The sequence below is a fragment of the Canis lupus genome, chromosome 20 (assembly GCF_011100685.1).
Source record: "Canis lupus familiaris isolate Mischka breed German Shepherd chromosome 20, alternate assembly UU_Cfam_GSD_1.0, whole genome shotgun sequence".
NCBI classification, from domain to species: Eukaryota; Metazoa; Chordata; class Mammalia; order Carnivora; family Canidae; genus Canis; species Canis lupus.
Window position 1 is genome coordinate 33,797,032 of NC_049241.1, and position 13,592 is coordinate 33,810,623.

The 13,592-nt window shown below is 45.7% G+C and overlaps 1 protein-coding gene across 3 annotated transcripts in view; it reads left to right on the plus strand.

Annotated features, from left to right (window-relative positions):
• Positions 1-13,592, plus strand: part of ARHGEF3 (Rho guanine nucleotide exchange factor 3) — a 304,371-nt gene that overhangs the window by 227,496 nt on the left and 63,283 nt on the right. Inside the window, exon 1 of one of the 3 annotated variants that reach the window (XM_038566118.1) lies at positions 5,938-6,200. The exons of the other annotated variants lie outside the window; for them this stretch is intronic. Coding sequence (XP_038422046.1) covers positions 6,105-6,200 — 96 coding nt within the window. The 5' untranslated portion in view covers positions 5,938-6,104. Of the gene's footprint in view, positions 1-5,937; positions 6,201-13,592 lie in introns of those variants that run through there. 3 annotated transcript variants of the gene reach the window in all.

The window sequence follows — 13,592 nt, forward strand, 5'->3', positions numbered from 1 at the left end:
ATTCACTGCCAGAACTTTTTCAGGTTTTTGACTTCCCTCTCCTATCAAGACTGAAGTGACAGAGAGGAGAGGGAGCTCAGTCATTAACTGGGAATTTTGCCCAAATGGAAGGGGAGGGGAGAGGTGTTGGTACACATGTGTGTCCAACATGTACCTACACGACTGTGTGAGATTAGCAGGTAGAAGGATAGCTCCAGATGCCAAGAGAGCAGATGGGGGTGCACATGTGTGTTTCGAAGGCTGGGCTTCAGGGGATTGGCTATTGTCCCTGAGCTCCTTCTGCAAATGCACACCTCACTGCCGAGGCTACAGGTGAAAGCTTGTTTTAAAGTCAACCATATTCCTTGAGCAGATGTGTATTACACACCTTCCCAGCATAGAGGTTCAGGAATAGGTAGAGAGGAAAGGGGAGAAATGTAGCTAATTGAGCACCTCTCTGTAATAAACACTTTCATATTGGATGGATGGATAGATGAACAAATGAATGAGCCTTTAAGAAAAAAAAAGACACTAACTCTGATGTTAAATATAATGGTAATAGAACAAGGCATCATCCTGTTGGCTGAGAAGATGGCCACAACTACTTTAACTTCGGAAGTTTTAGCCTCATGCTGGGCCTGTTCTACTCACTGCCATAGCAGTGGGATTTGAGGAGTTGATTGATGGTCTCCCAGCCAAGTCTGGCTGTCTGCTCTCCTGAAAGGAGCTTATAACCAGTGGTGGGCTTATGAGTGGAGGCCCACTACTCCGCCAGCAGCACAAATGAGCCCTGCTCCGCCCAGGCAAGAATGCAGGCCCTGCTCTTGGCACCATTCCTGGAAATGCAGAACAGGCTTCTTTATTCCAGTCTCCAGGCTTCTGGCTAGCAAGGAACACTGCCCGGCTATGAAGCGTTTTATGGGATTATAACGGAGTGTGCTGAAGGCAAGTTCTGAAAGGCACTTTGTGCCATTGCTTTGAGTGAAACTGACTGTTAGGGCAGTGTTGTTCCTAAGCTCATAAACACACACACACAGGCAGGATGGGAAACGCCGGGCTCCTGGGACCCACTCAGCTGGGCAGCATTGCAGAGTTGGACTGGCTTCCCGCAATTGCGACACCAGCCTCAGGAGTGGGCTTGGGAACCCTCCTGTAGAGCAGCCTGCTTCCTGACCAATCCTTTGGTCGCAGACATCTCTGGTTGGAATCCAGACAGAACACCCAAACCCTGAGTCTGCTAATGTTGGAGCAGCACATCACGCAGAGCGGAGGTTCTGGAGGGAGTCAGGGCACAAGGTGGACATTGCATGGGGTTAAAATACTCTTAAAATCCTTTAAATGTCTCAGGGACCACATACATGGCATGTGTATACCCCAAATTGCCAGCTTCAGTTTACAGGCCTTATTGTACCAAAAGTATATGTCTTTAAACACCGGAACCCTATTTATAGTGGTGAGACATTCATACTATGAGAAGCTTTAGAAGCATCAGAGTACCCAAGGGAATTCCAGATTCTCATCTTTTCTTTCACACTCATCTTGGGGCTTAGGCTTTTTTTTTTTTTTTAAAGCACTGTTTAAATGGTTACACGTCACTAACAATCTCTCTCTGTCTTGTCTCTGCCTAGCATGTAGAGCACAAAACAGAAGTTTGCTGCAATGTTAAATGGCCATGAATAATGAAAATAAAAATAATGATTTTTATTGTTCCAAGTCTTTTGAGGAGGGGCAAAAAAAATGTTATGAGAGAAAGTAGGTATAGCAGCTTTCTCATCAACCAATGTGACTATTCTTTGCTCTACAGTAGTTGTACCTAAATGTGAGGTTGAAGTCCTCCTTTCCAAAGGGTTTATTTATTACCACACTGGGCTTATGATATGTCAGACTTTCTGCCTGGCCCTGAGGTTCCCACAGTGAGAAGACCAGTCATAGTTTGCTAGAATCACTCTTCTTCACCCAGTGCTGGAAGTAAACTTCCCAACGGAAGGATAAGGCCCAGTGAACTCCACCAGGGATCAAAGCCTGTCCCCAAAGGGGCTGCTGCTAGCCAGTCATCTAGTTGAGACGGTGGGCTCATGGGTGCCAGAAGAGCAGGAGAAATGGAATAAGGAGCAGCTCTAGGTGCTTCAGCTCATATCCTCAGCAGCCAGGGGAACCCTGAGTGAGGTGTGTCAGTGCCTCTCCTGGTCCTCCCATGGCTGCAGAATTAATCAGGGGCTGCTTTAGTTGGGTGCCCTTGGAGATAAGGTTCCCTTCACATCCCCCACCAAACTTGGTCAAGCTTACAGGAGCATCTGTGTAAGCTCCCATTCAGCACAGCTTGGGTTAAAAAGATGAAGCTAAAAAAAAAAAAAAAAAAAAAAGATGAAGCTGTGGTTGGGAATACAAATAGGAAAAATCAGTGGTCCAAGGGCATCTCTCTCACCCCATATCTCCTCTTTAATCACCTTCTTCCCACTGCTTTAGTGGATGGACTGCCTGCAGGGCTTCCAGCTGACCCACTCCCTGGGTGGGGGGGTACTGGGTCTGGGATGGGGACGCTCCTCATCAGCAAGATCCGGGAGGAGTACCCAGACAGGATTATGAACACATTCAGTGTGGTGCCCTCATCCATGGCGTCGGACAAGGTGGTGGAGCCCTATAACCGCCGCCCTCTCGGTCCACCAGCTGGTAGAAAACACAGACGAAACCTATTGCATTGATAATGAGGCTCTCTGTGATATCTACTTCAGAACCCTAAAACTGACCACACCTACCTATGGGGACCTCAGCCACCTGGTATCAGCCACCATGAGCAGGGTCACCACCTGCCTGCGCTTTCCTGGCCAGTTCATTGCTGACCTGCGCCAAGCTGGCTGTCAGTATCGTCCCCTTCCCCAGCTTCGCCCCACTGAGCAGCCAAGGCAGCCAGTGGTCCCGGGCCCTGACGGTGCCTGAACTCACCCAAAAGATGTCTGATGTTAAGAACATGATGGCTGCCTGTGACCCCTGCCACGGCTGCTACCTGACCGTGGCCGCAGTATTCAGGGGCTGCATGTCCATGAAGGGGGTGGACGAGCAGATGCTAAACATCCAAAACAAGAACAGCAGCTACTTCGTCGAGTGGATCCCCAACAACGTGAAAACAGCTGTCTGTGACATCCCACCCCAGGGGCTGAAGATGTCCGCCACCTTCATCGGCATCGACATATTTAAGATTTATTTATTTATTTGGGGGGGGGCAGGGGCAAAGGGAAAGGAGAGAGAGAATCCTCAAGCAGACTCCCCACGGAGTATAGAGTCCCATGCAGGGCTTAATCCCAGGACCCTGAGATCATGACCTGAGCTGAAATCAAGAGTCAGATGCTTGGGCAGGCCGGGTGGCTCAGTGGTTTAGCACCACCTTCGGCTCAGGCCCTGATCCTGGAGACCCAGGGTCGAGTCCTACATCAGGCTCCCTGCATGGAGCCTGCTTCTTCCTCTGCCTGTCTCTCTCTCTCTCTCTCTCTCTCTCTCTCATGAATAAATAAATTTAAAAATATATCTTAAAAAAAAGATGCTTAACCATCTGAGCCATCCAGATGTGCCCCAGGATATATATTTGAGGGGGAAAAAACCTCAGGTGCTTTCTTCAGTCTCAACTGGATCTCACTAATTCAAGAGTCTCCTTTACATGTGTGGTAAAAACAAGGCTAGCAAAACTGGCCAATAGACTCTACCTTTTCTGAAGGCAGTTTGTCCACACTAGCTGGATAGGAAAATAGGTGAATTTAGTGCCAGAGTGTGGGTTTGGTACCTGGGATGAATAAGCTATGTATCATGAGGTTTCCTGCCTGGAAAGTAGAAACTGTGGACTCTGGCCTTAGCTGGAAGCAGAGAATGCTGAAACAGGGTCTAGATATTTCCATTACCATAACCTCCTGTAGACCTAAGAAGTCAAAACAAAAGACATCATCTCCCCATACCACCACCTGCTGTGGTCATGACTGATGGGGGGAGGGCAGGGGAGTTCAACAGTGCTGTTCACAAAAATAACTTTTGAGACAGTGATCATTTTAATATTTAAAAAAAATAACTTCTAAGTTACCCAGTAACATACAAATATGTTTTGTAAAAATTTTAAGAACAATAGCTATAAAGTTAAAGTCTCCTTTGCTACGTTTAATCCTTTAATCCCCGGTGTACACCCTTGCACTGATTGCCTCCCCCAAGGAGACTAGCCCCAAGGAGACTCGTAAATTTGCTGTATATCCTTCTGGATGGTTTCCAGTGAAACCATTTACCTACATGTTGCTATAGAAAATACATGGTATATGCAGATGTGTTTTCAACACAAATGGTATGATACTGTGCTTACTCTGCAATTATTCTTTAACTGAACTTAATACATTGGAGATCTTTCCATGCCACAGGCCTAGAGATTCCTTCTTTTTGAGCAGAGTTCTATAAGAAGAATTTAGTTAAGCACTCCCAGTTGATAGACATTACAGTTGTTTCCAGTTTGGGGTTGGTTTGTTTTTTACTGTCCCAGACAGGGATGCAGCAAATGATCTTAGAATTCCCTATTGGACATTTATAATGTATTTCTCCAGTAAGGCTTGGTACAGCCGGCTGGCCCCCTCACAGCTTCATCTTGACAGACCCTGTCAGATTGCCCTTCTGAGTGGCTGACTACCTCTAAGCAGCCTCCTCATATATATAAATGGGTGCAGAGGAAGGAGCTCAAAGGAAGTGTCAGGAAGTGGTGGAAATATATTTCCTGATTATGAAAGTGGTTATGTAAGTGTTTACATTTGTCAACACTCCACTAGCTGTATACTTTAAATGGGCACAGCTTACTCTTTATAGATCGTACTCCAGTGACGTTCCTTTAAAAAACAAATGTGTGAAGGAAGGTTGGCTGGAAATAAGGCAAGACAGGATACCGCCTCTTCTTAATGTGGGCTTTTTTTTTTTTTAAAGATTTTATTTATTTGAGAGAGAACCCGATATCGCGACAGAGAGAGCAAGAGCAGGGAGGGGAGGGAGGAGCAGGCTTCCCGCTGAGCTCCCACGTGGAGCTCCATCCCAAGACCCTGAGGTCATGACCTGGGCTGAAGGCAGACTTAACCCACTGAGCCACCCAGGCGCCCCTTAATGTGGGCTTTTAAAAGGCTCGCTTCTCCACCGGGCCTCCTCTACCCGCCGCCCAGCTTCGCCCCAGCCTCGGTTCTACCCGCCGCCTCTTCCAGCCCCCGAGTGCCAGCCAGGCAGTCACTGGGTGGGCGGCCTCCCGCCTCCCGCCTCCCGCCTCCCGCCGGCGGGAAGAAGGATCCCACCGCGGGCTCGCGCCTGGGGAGCTAAGGGGGTTTCCGCGAGGCTGTACCTGGGCGCTCCGGGGCCGCGTCGAGGCGGCCGAGCCGGCGCTCCGCCCCCGCCCCGCCCAGGTGGGCGGGCCCAGCCGAGGCTCCACCCCCTTTCAGCCGGAGAGCCGAGTCGGTCCTGCCAGGGAAGAAGTCGGCTGTCAGTCTCCGAGCCGGCGCTCCGCCCACCCACCCTCGGCTCCCTGGCCCCGCCCCCAGGTGGGCGGGCCCGGCCGAGGCTCCACCCCCCGTTTCAGCCGGAGAGCCGAGTCGGTCCTGCCAGGGAAGAAGTCGGCTGTCACTCTCCGAGCCGGCGCTCCGCCCCCCGGCTCCCTGGCCCCGCCCCCAGGTGGGCGTGCCCGGTTGAGGCTCCACCCCCTTTCAGCCGGAGAGCCGAGTCGGTACCGCCAGGCGAGAAGCCGGCTGTCACTCTTCGAGCCGGCGCTCCGTCCCCACCTGTCCCGCCCCAGGTGGGCGAGCCCGGCCGAGGCTCCACCCCCTTTTCAGCCGGAGAGCCGAGTCGGTCCCGCCAGGCGAGAAGCCGGCTGTCACTCTCCGAGCCGGCGCTCCGCCCCCACCCCCCCGGCTCCCCCTGGCCCCGCCCCAGGTGGGCGGGCCCGGCCGAGGCTCCACCCCCTTTCAGCCGCAGAGCCGAGTCGGTCCCGCCGGGCGAGAAGCCGGCTGTCAGTCTCCGAGCAGACGCTGCCGCCCGGCACCGTGGAGCTGGGGCCCCCTTTCGCCTGGGAGTTTTGTGGTCGCCTCGGGTCAGCTGTGACATCCCAAAGAGCAGGCCCGGCAGCCACCATGGTGGCCAAGGATTACCCCTTCTACCTCACGGTCAAGAGGGCGAACTGCAGCCTGGATGTACCCCCGTCCAGCAGTCCGGCGAAGGACCTGGAGGTAGGACCTCCACTGGGACCTCTCAGGGTCCGTTCGTCCGTCCGTCTGTCTGACCCTACGTCTCGCTCCATCTCTCTCTCGGCTCCCTCGCTCTGTCGGTCTCTCCGTGCTTGCATCTCTCGTTCAGTGTGTTCACCTCCTCCTTGCTCGCTCTCCCTCCTCCTCCCCTTCTTTCCCTCTACCTCTCCCCTTCCCTCTTATCCTCTCTCCCCCTCTCCCCATTTCTCTCTCTCACACACACTCTTCTCCCTCCTTGCCTCACTTTCTCTCTATCTCCTTTCTTCTGCCCCTCCTCTGTGGATCATCATGAGTCTCCTCTTCCACTTGGCCTGGACTCTCTTGCATCCTGCAGGGCTCTCCTCAGACTGTCAATCTTCTGTCGAGACCTTCTTTTACTGTATCCTTAGGCCCTGAAGTCGGCGAAGAGCTACTGAAGAGCTACCTTTTAAGCTTGGGTTTCCTCTTGCCTGGGTTGGGGAGCAAGAGGAGGCCTTTGGGGCCATCCCACCTGTCAGGCTTGACTTTGTAGCTGTTTGGCAGCCAGGACAGGACCTGACACCTCTGCTTGTCATCTGTGGCCAGTGGAGTCATTCAGCTGGGGGTCTAGAGACTAAATGAGTAATCTGAGTGTCTTGCACATGGATCCTGAAAATGAATTAAACTCCTTGGGGGCAGTGGGAAGCTGTCTTGGAATACTGGAAGCATTTCTCTTTCTGGGAGCTTTCTGGTGCCTTGAGGGCAATGTGAGGGAGTCCTCCTCCTCCTGGCTTGTGTTTGGTCTTGCCTTTTACTTCTGTGTGTTACATCTCCAGCAAAGAGCTCACTGGCCTTAAAGGTTGGGTTCAGCTGGGTGAGAAAGCATCCTTCTCGGTCTTTGAGGGCCTTAGGGACTATAGTTGCTTCCACTAGACCACAGCTTTGCTGTGGCCGAGCTATAGTGAAACCCAAGGACCCAAATCATCCCTGCTGCTCATGGGTGTATCTGAGAAATTGTCACTCTGTCCAACCATGACTGGGGAAAGTCTGGAGGCAGATGTACATCCGACCTTGATGCAGCAGTCTTGAGGGTTCCACCCACCCACCACCCTTGGGTCTACTTAGCTGTGTGCACTTGGCTCACTGAATTACGTATGTTCGGGAGGACAGCATCAAAGATTCATTGCTTTTAACAAGAGCTGCTCCAAGCTGACAAGACTCCAAACAGTCTTCAGTTGTAATCAGCTTTCTGTAAGCTGAGCACAACTAACTTCTCACCCCCACCCCCACCCCACACTCCAGCTCAGTTGTATAATTTCACAAAGAGTTTTTGTTCTCAGCAGCTGTGGAAGTGTGTTTGGACTCTTATTTAATGGTGTTTGGTGTTTGGACTCTTATTTAAGTTTTGACAAGATAGCACCAGCATAGGTTGTTCAGGCTTGGAATGGATATAATGATTTTTCAGTAGGAGCTTCATAATTTAATGCATGTGGGACCAAAGAAGCTAGTATCCTCTGAAACTCCTTTTGGAAAGAAGCAAAGCATAACAAAGTTGAATTACTAACTTGAAATGGATCAAAGGAAAGAATAGTGAGAATAGCTCTGGACTCTAACTAGTCCTTTCTTGCTATCCCTTAGTCCTATGTTTTCTGTAGTTTGGCTAAAAGCTTAGGTAAAACTCATCTGCTTGATCTTTTCTTATTCTTATACTTAGAAATATATCTGTATATCACAAGTGTAATGAAAGAAATGTACCACCAAATGTCAAATATTAATTTTCTTCATGGCAGGCAGATCAAAATCAAAATTATAAAGTGAGACTTATTTTCCTTTTATAAGGATGTCTTGGTATGGGAGTAAGGATGAGAGAGGAACAGTTTTGGAAATGGTAAATATCCCCATTGAGTGTTTTGTGTATGTGTGTGCAGTTTAAATCAGAGAAGTATCATGTATGCTCTATACATCTTGAGGCAGAGATGTCCAGTCCAGTGCATCTCCTAGCTTCATTTCCTGATAATGACAATAGGCAAAGTTGGGAAAAGAAACTGAAGTGAATTTAGGGGGTAGTTTTCTGGTTTCATTATCTGTGCAAAAGACAGTCAACCCTTGTAGGCCTTACTTCTCCATAAACAATTAACTAAAATATATTTTCTACCAGCAGGTGTCATCAGTATTTATAAATGTTTAAAGAACAACATATCCTGGTAGGCCTTTTGAAAAACATGATTATAAATAAGGCATTGACTATTAATTCCTATGAAAGTAATTTTTTAAGACTGATCATTTTTTTTCCAAAACAAGGTAGTTCTACAGAGAAAGACTGGCTTATCCAAAGTACTTTTTGACCTTCAAACGCAGTTTCTATAAAGCACCTGTGCCCTTTAGACATAATAATGGCTGTTCCTTCGGAATTTGCTATGGGGAGGAGCAATGTACAGTCAAGTGCCTTCTAGCATGGTTCTTGTGGTTGCAGCCGGCATGCTGGGGAAAGCCACTTAAGGAAAGACTTGTGGGGAAGGGGCTGGTGTGTGGCAATGTGCATTTGATACCATACACTTGAGTTTAAAATATGCAACAATAAACATTCTCTTAAATGCAAATTATAACTAAAGTTCTCCTTGAGATTTAAGTGTTTTGTGATTTTCTTAATTTCAGTGATAGTTTCCAGTGAAAAAAAGTGTTATATTTTTAAAATTTATTTTCTTTAAAATGTTTCTTTTAAACACCGGAAGTATTCTACATGGATTATGATATTAATATAATACTGCTTTCTAATCTGATATTTCCTTATGGCATGGATGTATGAGTTGGGTTGCAAGTGTTTACTATCACAAACCAGCTAGATCCTTCCAACTCTAATCATTAACTGTGAAATTCAAGGAGCTGAGTCCATTTTAGTCCATTGCTCTTGACTTTTACAGAGAAACATGGTATCACATGAGCATGGTTAAGCTTGCTTCTTCTGATCACTTATGTAGCTTTGCTCAGTTTATCTGTCTTCTTATTTATTGGGTACTTATTCCCATGCCAGGAGGTACTGGTCCTTCCAGGCATGTTAATTGCTCTGAACACCTGATCAAGTCACTAGAAAGAAAGCTGTTAGTTTTTAATGAATTACAATGATTATAAGTTAAAAGTCACTATTTCCACATAGTGACAAAAGTCACTATTTCCACTATTTTTTTGCTTTTAAAAAAAGCAGCTCAGGGGCGACTGGGTGGCTCAGTCAGTTGCGCATCTGACTCTTGATTTCAGCTCAGATCATGATCTGAGGGTTGTGAGATCGAGCCCCTCATCTAGCTCCATGCTCAGCATGGAGTCCACTTGGGATTATTTTTCTCTCTCTAGCCCTCGCCTTGCCCAATAAATAATCTTATTTTTTAAAAAAGAAAGAAAGACAGCTCAAATGAATGCCTATGTTGGCTAAGAATGCTGGAGCCTGGTGAGAAGGTTTTAAGAGTTTGAGGTCCATTTCATTTTTAATGAAAATATAAAGAGATGTTTCCATTATTTTCTTTTTAAGAATATATCTGACAAAAAAAAAGAATATATCTGACAATTTGATAGACAGCTCACTTTGGGTTTTAAGATTCATTATCTAAGATGTTGGTCAGGATTAGACCAGATTTAGTTTGCAGTATTTGTAATCATTGCCTTTGTCTCTCAAAAGTATATGATCTGATTTTGACTCTACCAGTAACCTTGTGTGGCTCTTGGAATGACATGTCCCTAGAAATGACAGAGCTCTATCCCTAAGTTCCAGATCTAGTGTCTCACTTAAGACCCTAGCTATGTTTTATAGGGTTAACATAAAGCACATATTTTTCTCCTTACTTTATGAATAAAGACACTGAGGGGAGGTGACTTGCAGAAAGCCATGAAGAAAATCAGCAGCTGAACCAAGATCCGGTGCCAGGTTTCCTGATGGATTTAGTCCAACATTTTATACCGGCATACTTTGTGGCACATAAGGGTATTTACCTCTATGAAGAAAAAGAGAGTGGAATGAAAACTTAACAGACATGTAAAATGCTTTAAAATGTTTTCTTTTAAATATATAATCATGAGTACTTTATGTAACTGGGGGAGTACTTTTAAAGCTTCAGCTCTAAAGGGTAAGATGAACCCTGTGCCCCTGCCATAATTTATGCCCCAGTAAGTCCACATGTGGACTTGAAAATTGTATGCACCTGGAGTTGTACTCCTTGCATGCCAGCTGGAGAGCTAAAGAAGTCAAATGGTTTCCAGTAATTTATACATTTCTTGGAATCTATATCATATAGTGTTGACCTAAAGTATATACTACCAACTGCATGGAAATAGCTCTGAGGAGTTATTGCAGTTAGAATCCTGATATTTCTTCAAGTGACCAAATAAGTAGATTCCATGAATCATGTGACTTTGGGTCTTGCTGGAAGGGAAGCAACATAGAGTTACTCAGGTAAAGGCCATCACTTACTGATAGGATCCAGTTATGGTCATCCAGCCCATAATTCTGAGACCTGTTCAAATGGGGTCTTGAGGGGCCTCCAGATTACAATGTACTTGAACTAGGAACATAGGCCTATTAAAGTAAAACATGTTGACTTTACACATGTACATTTAAGGATGTTCAGGGTATCAACTCTGAACTGAGTCCTAATGCCATCTCCACCACCTGCTCAGTGGTGTCACCTTGGACAAACTACTTTGCCTCTCTAAGCCTTGTTTTCCTCAGTGGTAAAATGGGATGATGAGAGTTCTACCTCCTAGGATCATAGTGAGGGTCAACGAGGTGATTCATGCTTAGTCCCAGTGCTTGGCACATAGTAAGTGTTCAATAAATAGCACCATCATCATCAAGACTTGTGCATCTTGAAAAGATTCCCCAAATAATTTTAATTAATGATCACTATCCTAATTTTATGAGTGTTCTTTTATGCATAGCAGGGCATTAGGGGCCTTTCTATGGCTTCTCAAATTTTTATCTCCACAACAATCCTATGAGGTTGGTGTACATGTTCCTTTTTATAGAAGAAGAAGCTGAGGCTCAGAGCTGGGTAATAGCCTTTCTAGGATGGTTGAGCTACTAGGTGGAGGAGCCAAGATTCACACCCTACTCTGACCCTGAAGTCTGTACTTTCCCAACCACATCACATTGAGTCTAAATGACTAAATCACTGGTCTCCTCACCACATAACACATGAAGGATTTGCTGGAGCAAATAGCTTCACGGTCAAAAGCCTACTTTTTCCTGAGTTTCTGGATGGGAGACCCTGCCATTACTCAGAGAGCCCACTTCACAGAATGGCTACAAACCCAAAGGAGTAGGAATTGTAAGCCTCCATGAGGGAAGGTTTTGGCAACTTCCGTTCTGTGTTTCTCAACACCAAAAAGCTGATCTTTGGCAGAATTCCGCATGCTCAGCTCTGTGGAGATGACACCGTTAGTTCTGCAATTAGTCATTTTGCTTATCTACATTAACCACCAGCCTTCCACCTAAACCAATAACTGGAAGGCCCTGATTCCATCTGGATACTTGCAAATTGTGTCATTTTCTCAAGTCACTCTGCAATTGCCTATAAAATCCTGGACTGGTGCCACTGTTTTTATAACAACTGAATGAAAATAAATTACTGATCATATCCTAATTTTGCAAAGCCCTGTGCACATGTAATTGTTATTAATGGCCTGTGTACTCTAGAAGGGCTACTTCATTTATGATGTATGCATGCAGTTGCCTTCCATAGTTTGTCAGCGTTGGTAATGTGTACAGGTCACACACAAAATGAGGAAATTGCTGTGATTGCATTGCCATTTATTTTTATATCGACTCATGGACTGTCAAGAATGAAGGCCAGTGGGTTTCTAATGCCTTCCATTTTTTATAAATTGACACCGGTTATTAGCTTAGAAGAGGCTATGTCACACGTTAATCAAGAAAGGCTTCTGAACCTCCCACTGCCCGGTAAAGGAGTGGTTTCTTCTTAAGTCTAGAAACACTTGTGTCTGGACCTTCTGTGTTTGAGCCATTGTGTTCTTTTGTGAGAAGGCAGGTCTGATTATTACTAAACTTCAATTGATTGGAGCAGAACCAGAAATCTTAATGGTAAATTCACTGGATTTTCCCCCCTCTTCTGACTCTTAAGATGAGGAGGTAAGGAGTAGCAAAACAATCTTTTTTTTTTTTTTTCCGGGGATTTATGAAACAAACAAACAAAACTAGCCTCCAGGAAATGACCCAGGGTCATTGCATTCGAGAACCTTAGAGTAGGAAAGGCCTGTTGAGAACATGGAGCCCAGTGCTAATCTGCTGTTGGATCCTTTCAATCTCTGCTTAAACATCTCCAAAGACAGAGAGCTCATTACCTTCTGAGCCTGTACATTCGGTCTTTGTTCAGTATGCATCATGAAAAAAATCCTCTCTTAATAGTAACATTGCTTTCTCCAACTGAATATTACACAGTAATATTTTCTCATGTGTTTAAGAGGCATTAAGGCATCTCCTTAAATATTTGAAAACCCTTTTTCCCTAACTACTCCCACTCTGCACACACACATGCACACATGTGTATACACACACACACACACACACACACACACACACACATGCTTCCCCCAGGAGCTTGTTTCTTTTGGCTAGACGTCCTGGTTCCTCTAACTTTTCCAAATGGAACATACTATCCAATCTCTTTCTCTTCCTTGCTTGTTTGCACCAGACATCCTCAGTGTCCCTGGACATCTTGAGCATTGATTAGCCCACAGAGACACTGTATATAATGTTATATCAACAAACAAGGTGTTTGTTGGGTTTAATGTGCTTCCTTAGACAAAAGAGGTAGACTAATACATTGAAGAGAATTTTTGAAATAGAGATGCCAGACTGAAGATTAATATTTTTGTCATGTAATTTATACAAATGTAAAAGAACCTTCCGAGATGTCCATTGATAAATGGGCAAAGAGGCATTAATAGGTAGTTCACAGACAAGGAACTGTGAAAGTAAAGATTGTTTAAATGTTCACTCTAATAGAAGCTATAGAAATGAAAAAGGTATAATAGGTGCTGTTTCATACCTAATTGACATCACAAATATTTTTTTTAAAGATTTTATTTATTTGAGACAGAGAGAGATAGGAAGAGAGAGCACAAACAGGAGGATGAGGGACTCGATTCCAGGATCCTGGGATCATGACTTAAGCTAAAGGCAGACACTTAACTGACTGAGCCACCCAGGCACCCCCCTGACATCACAAATATTTTAAAGATATGATAGAACCCAGTCCTAGGGATGTTGCAGGGAAATAACATGCATCTGTGGAGAATGAGGGTATTCATCAGTATATATTAAAACACAAAAAAGGTTCAAATCTCTGGACCCAGTATTCTAGCTCTTAGGAGGAAGAATGCTATGTGTCCAAAGTTGTTCATAATGAT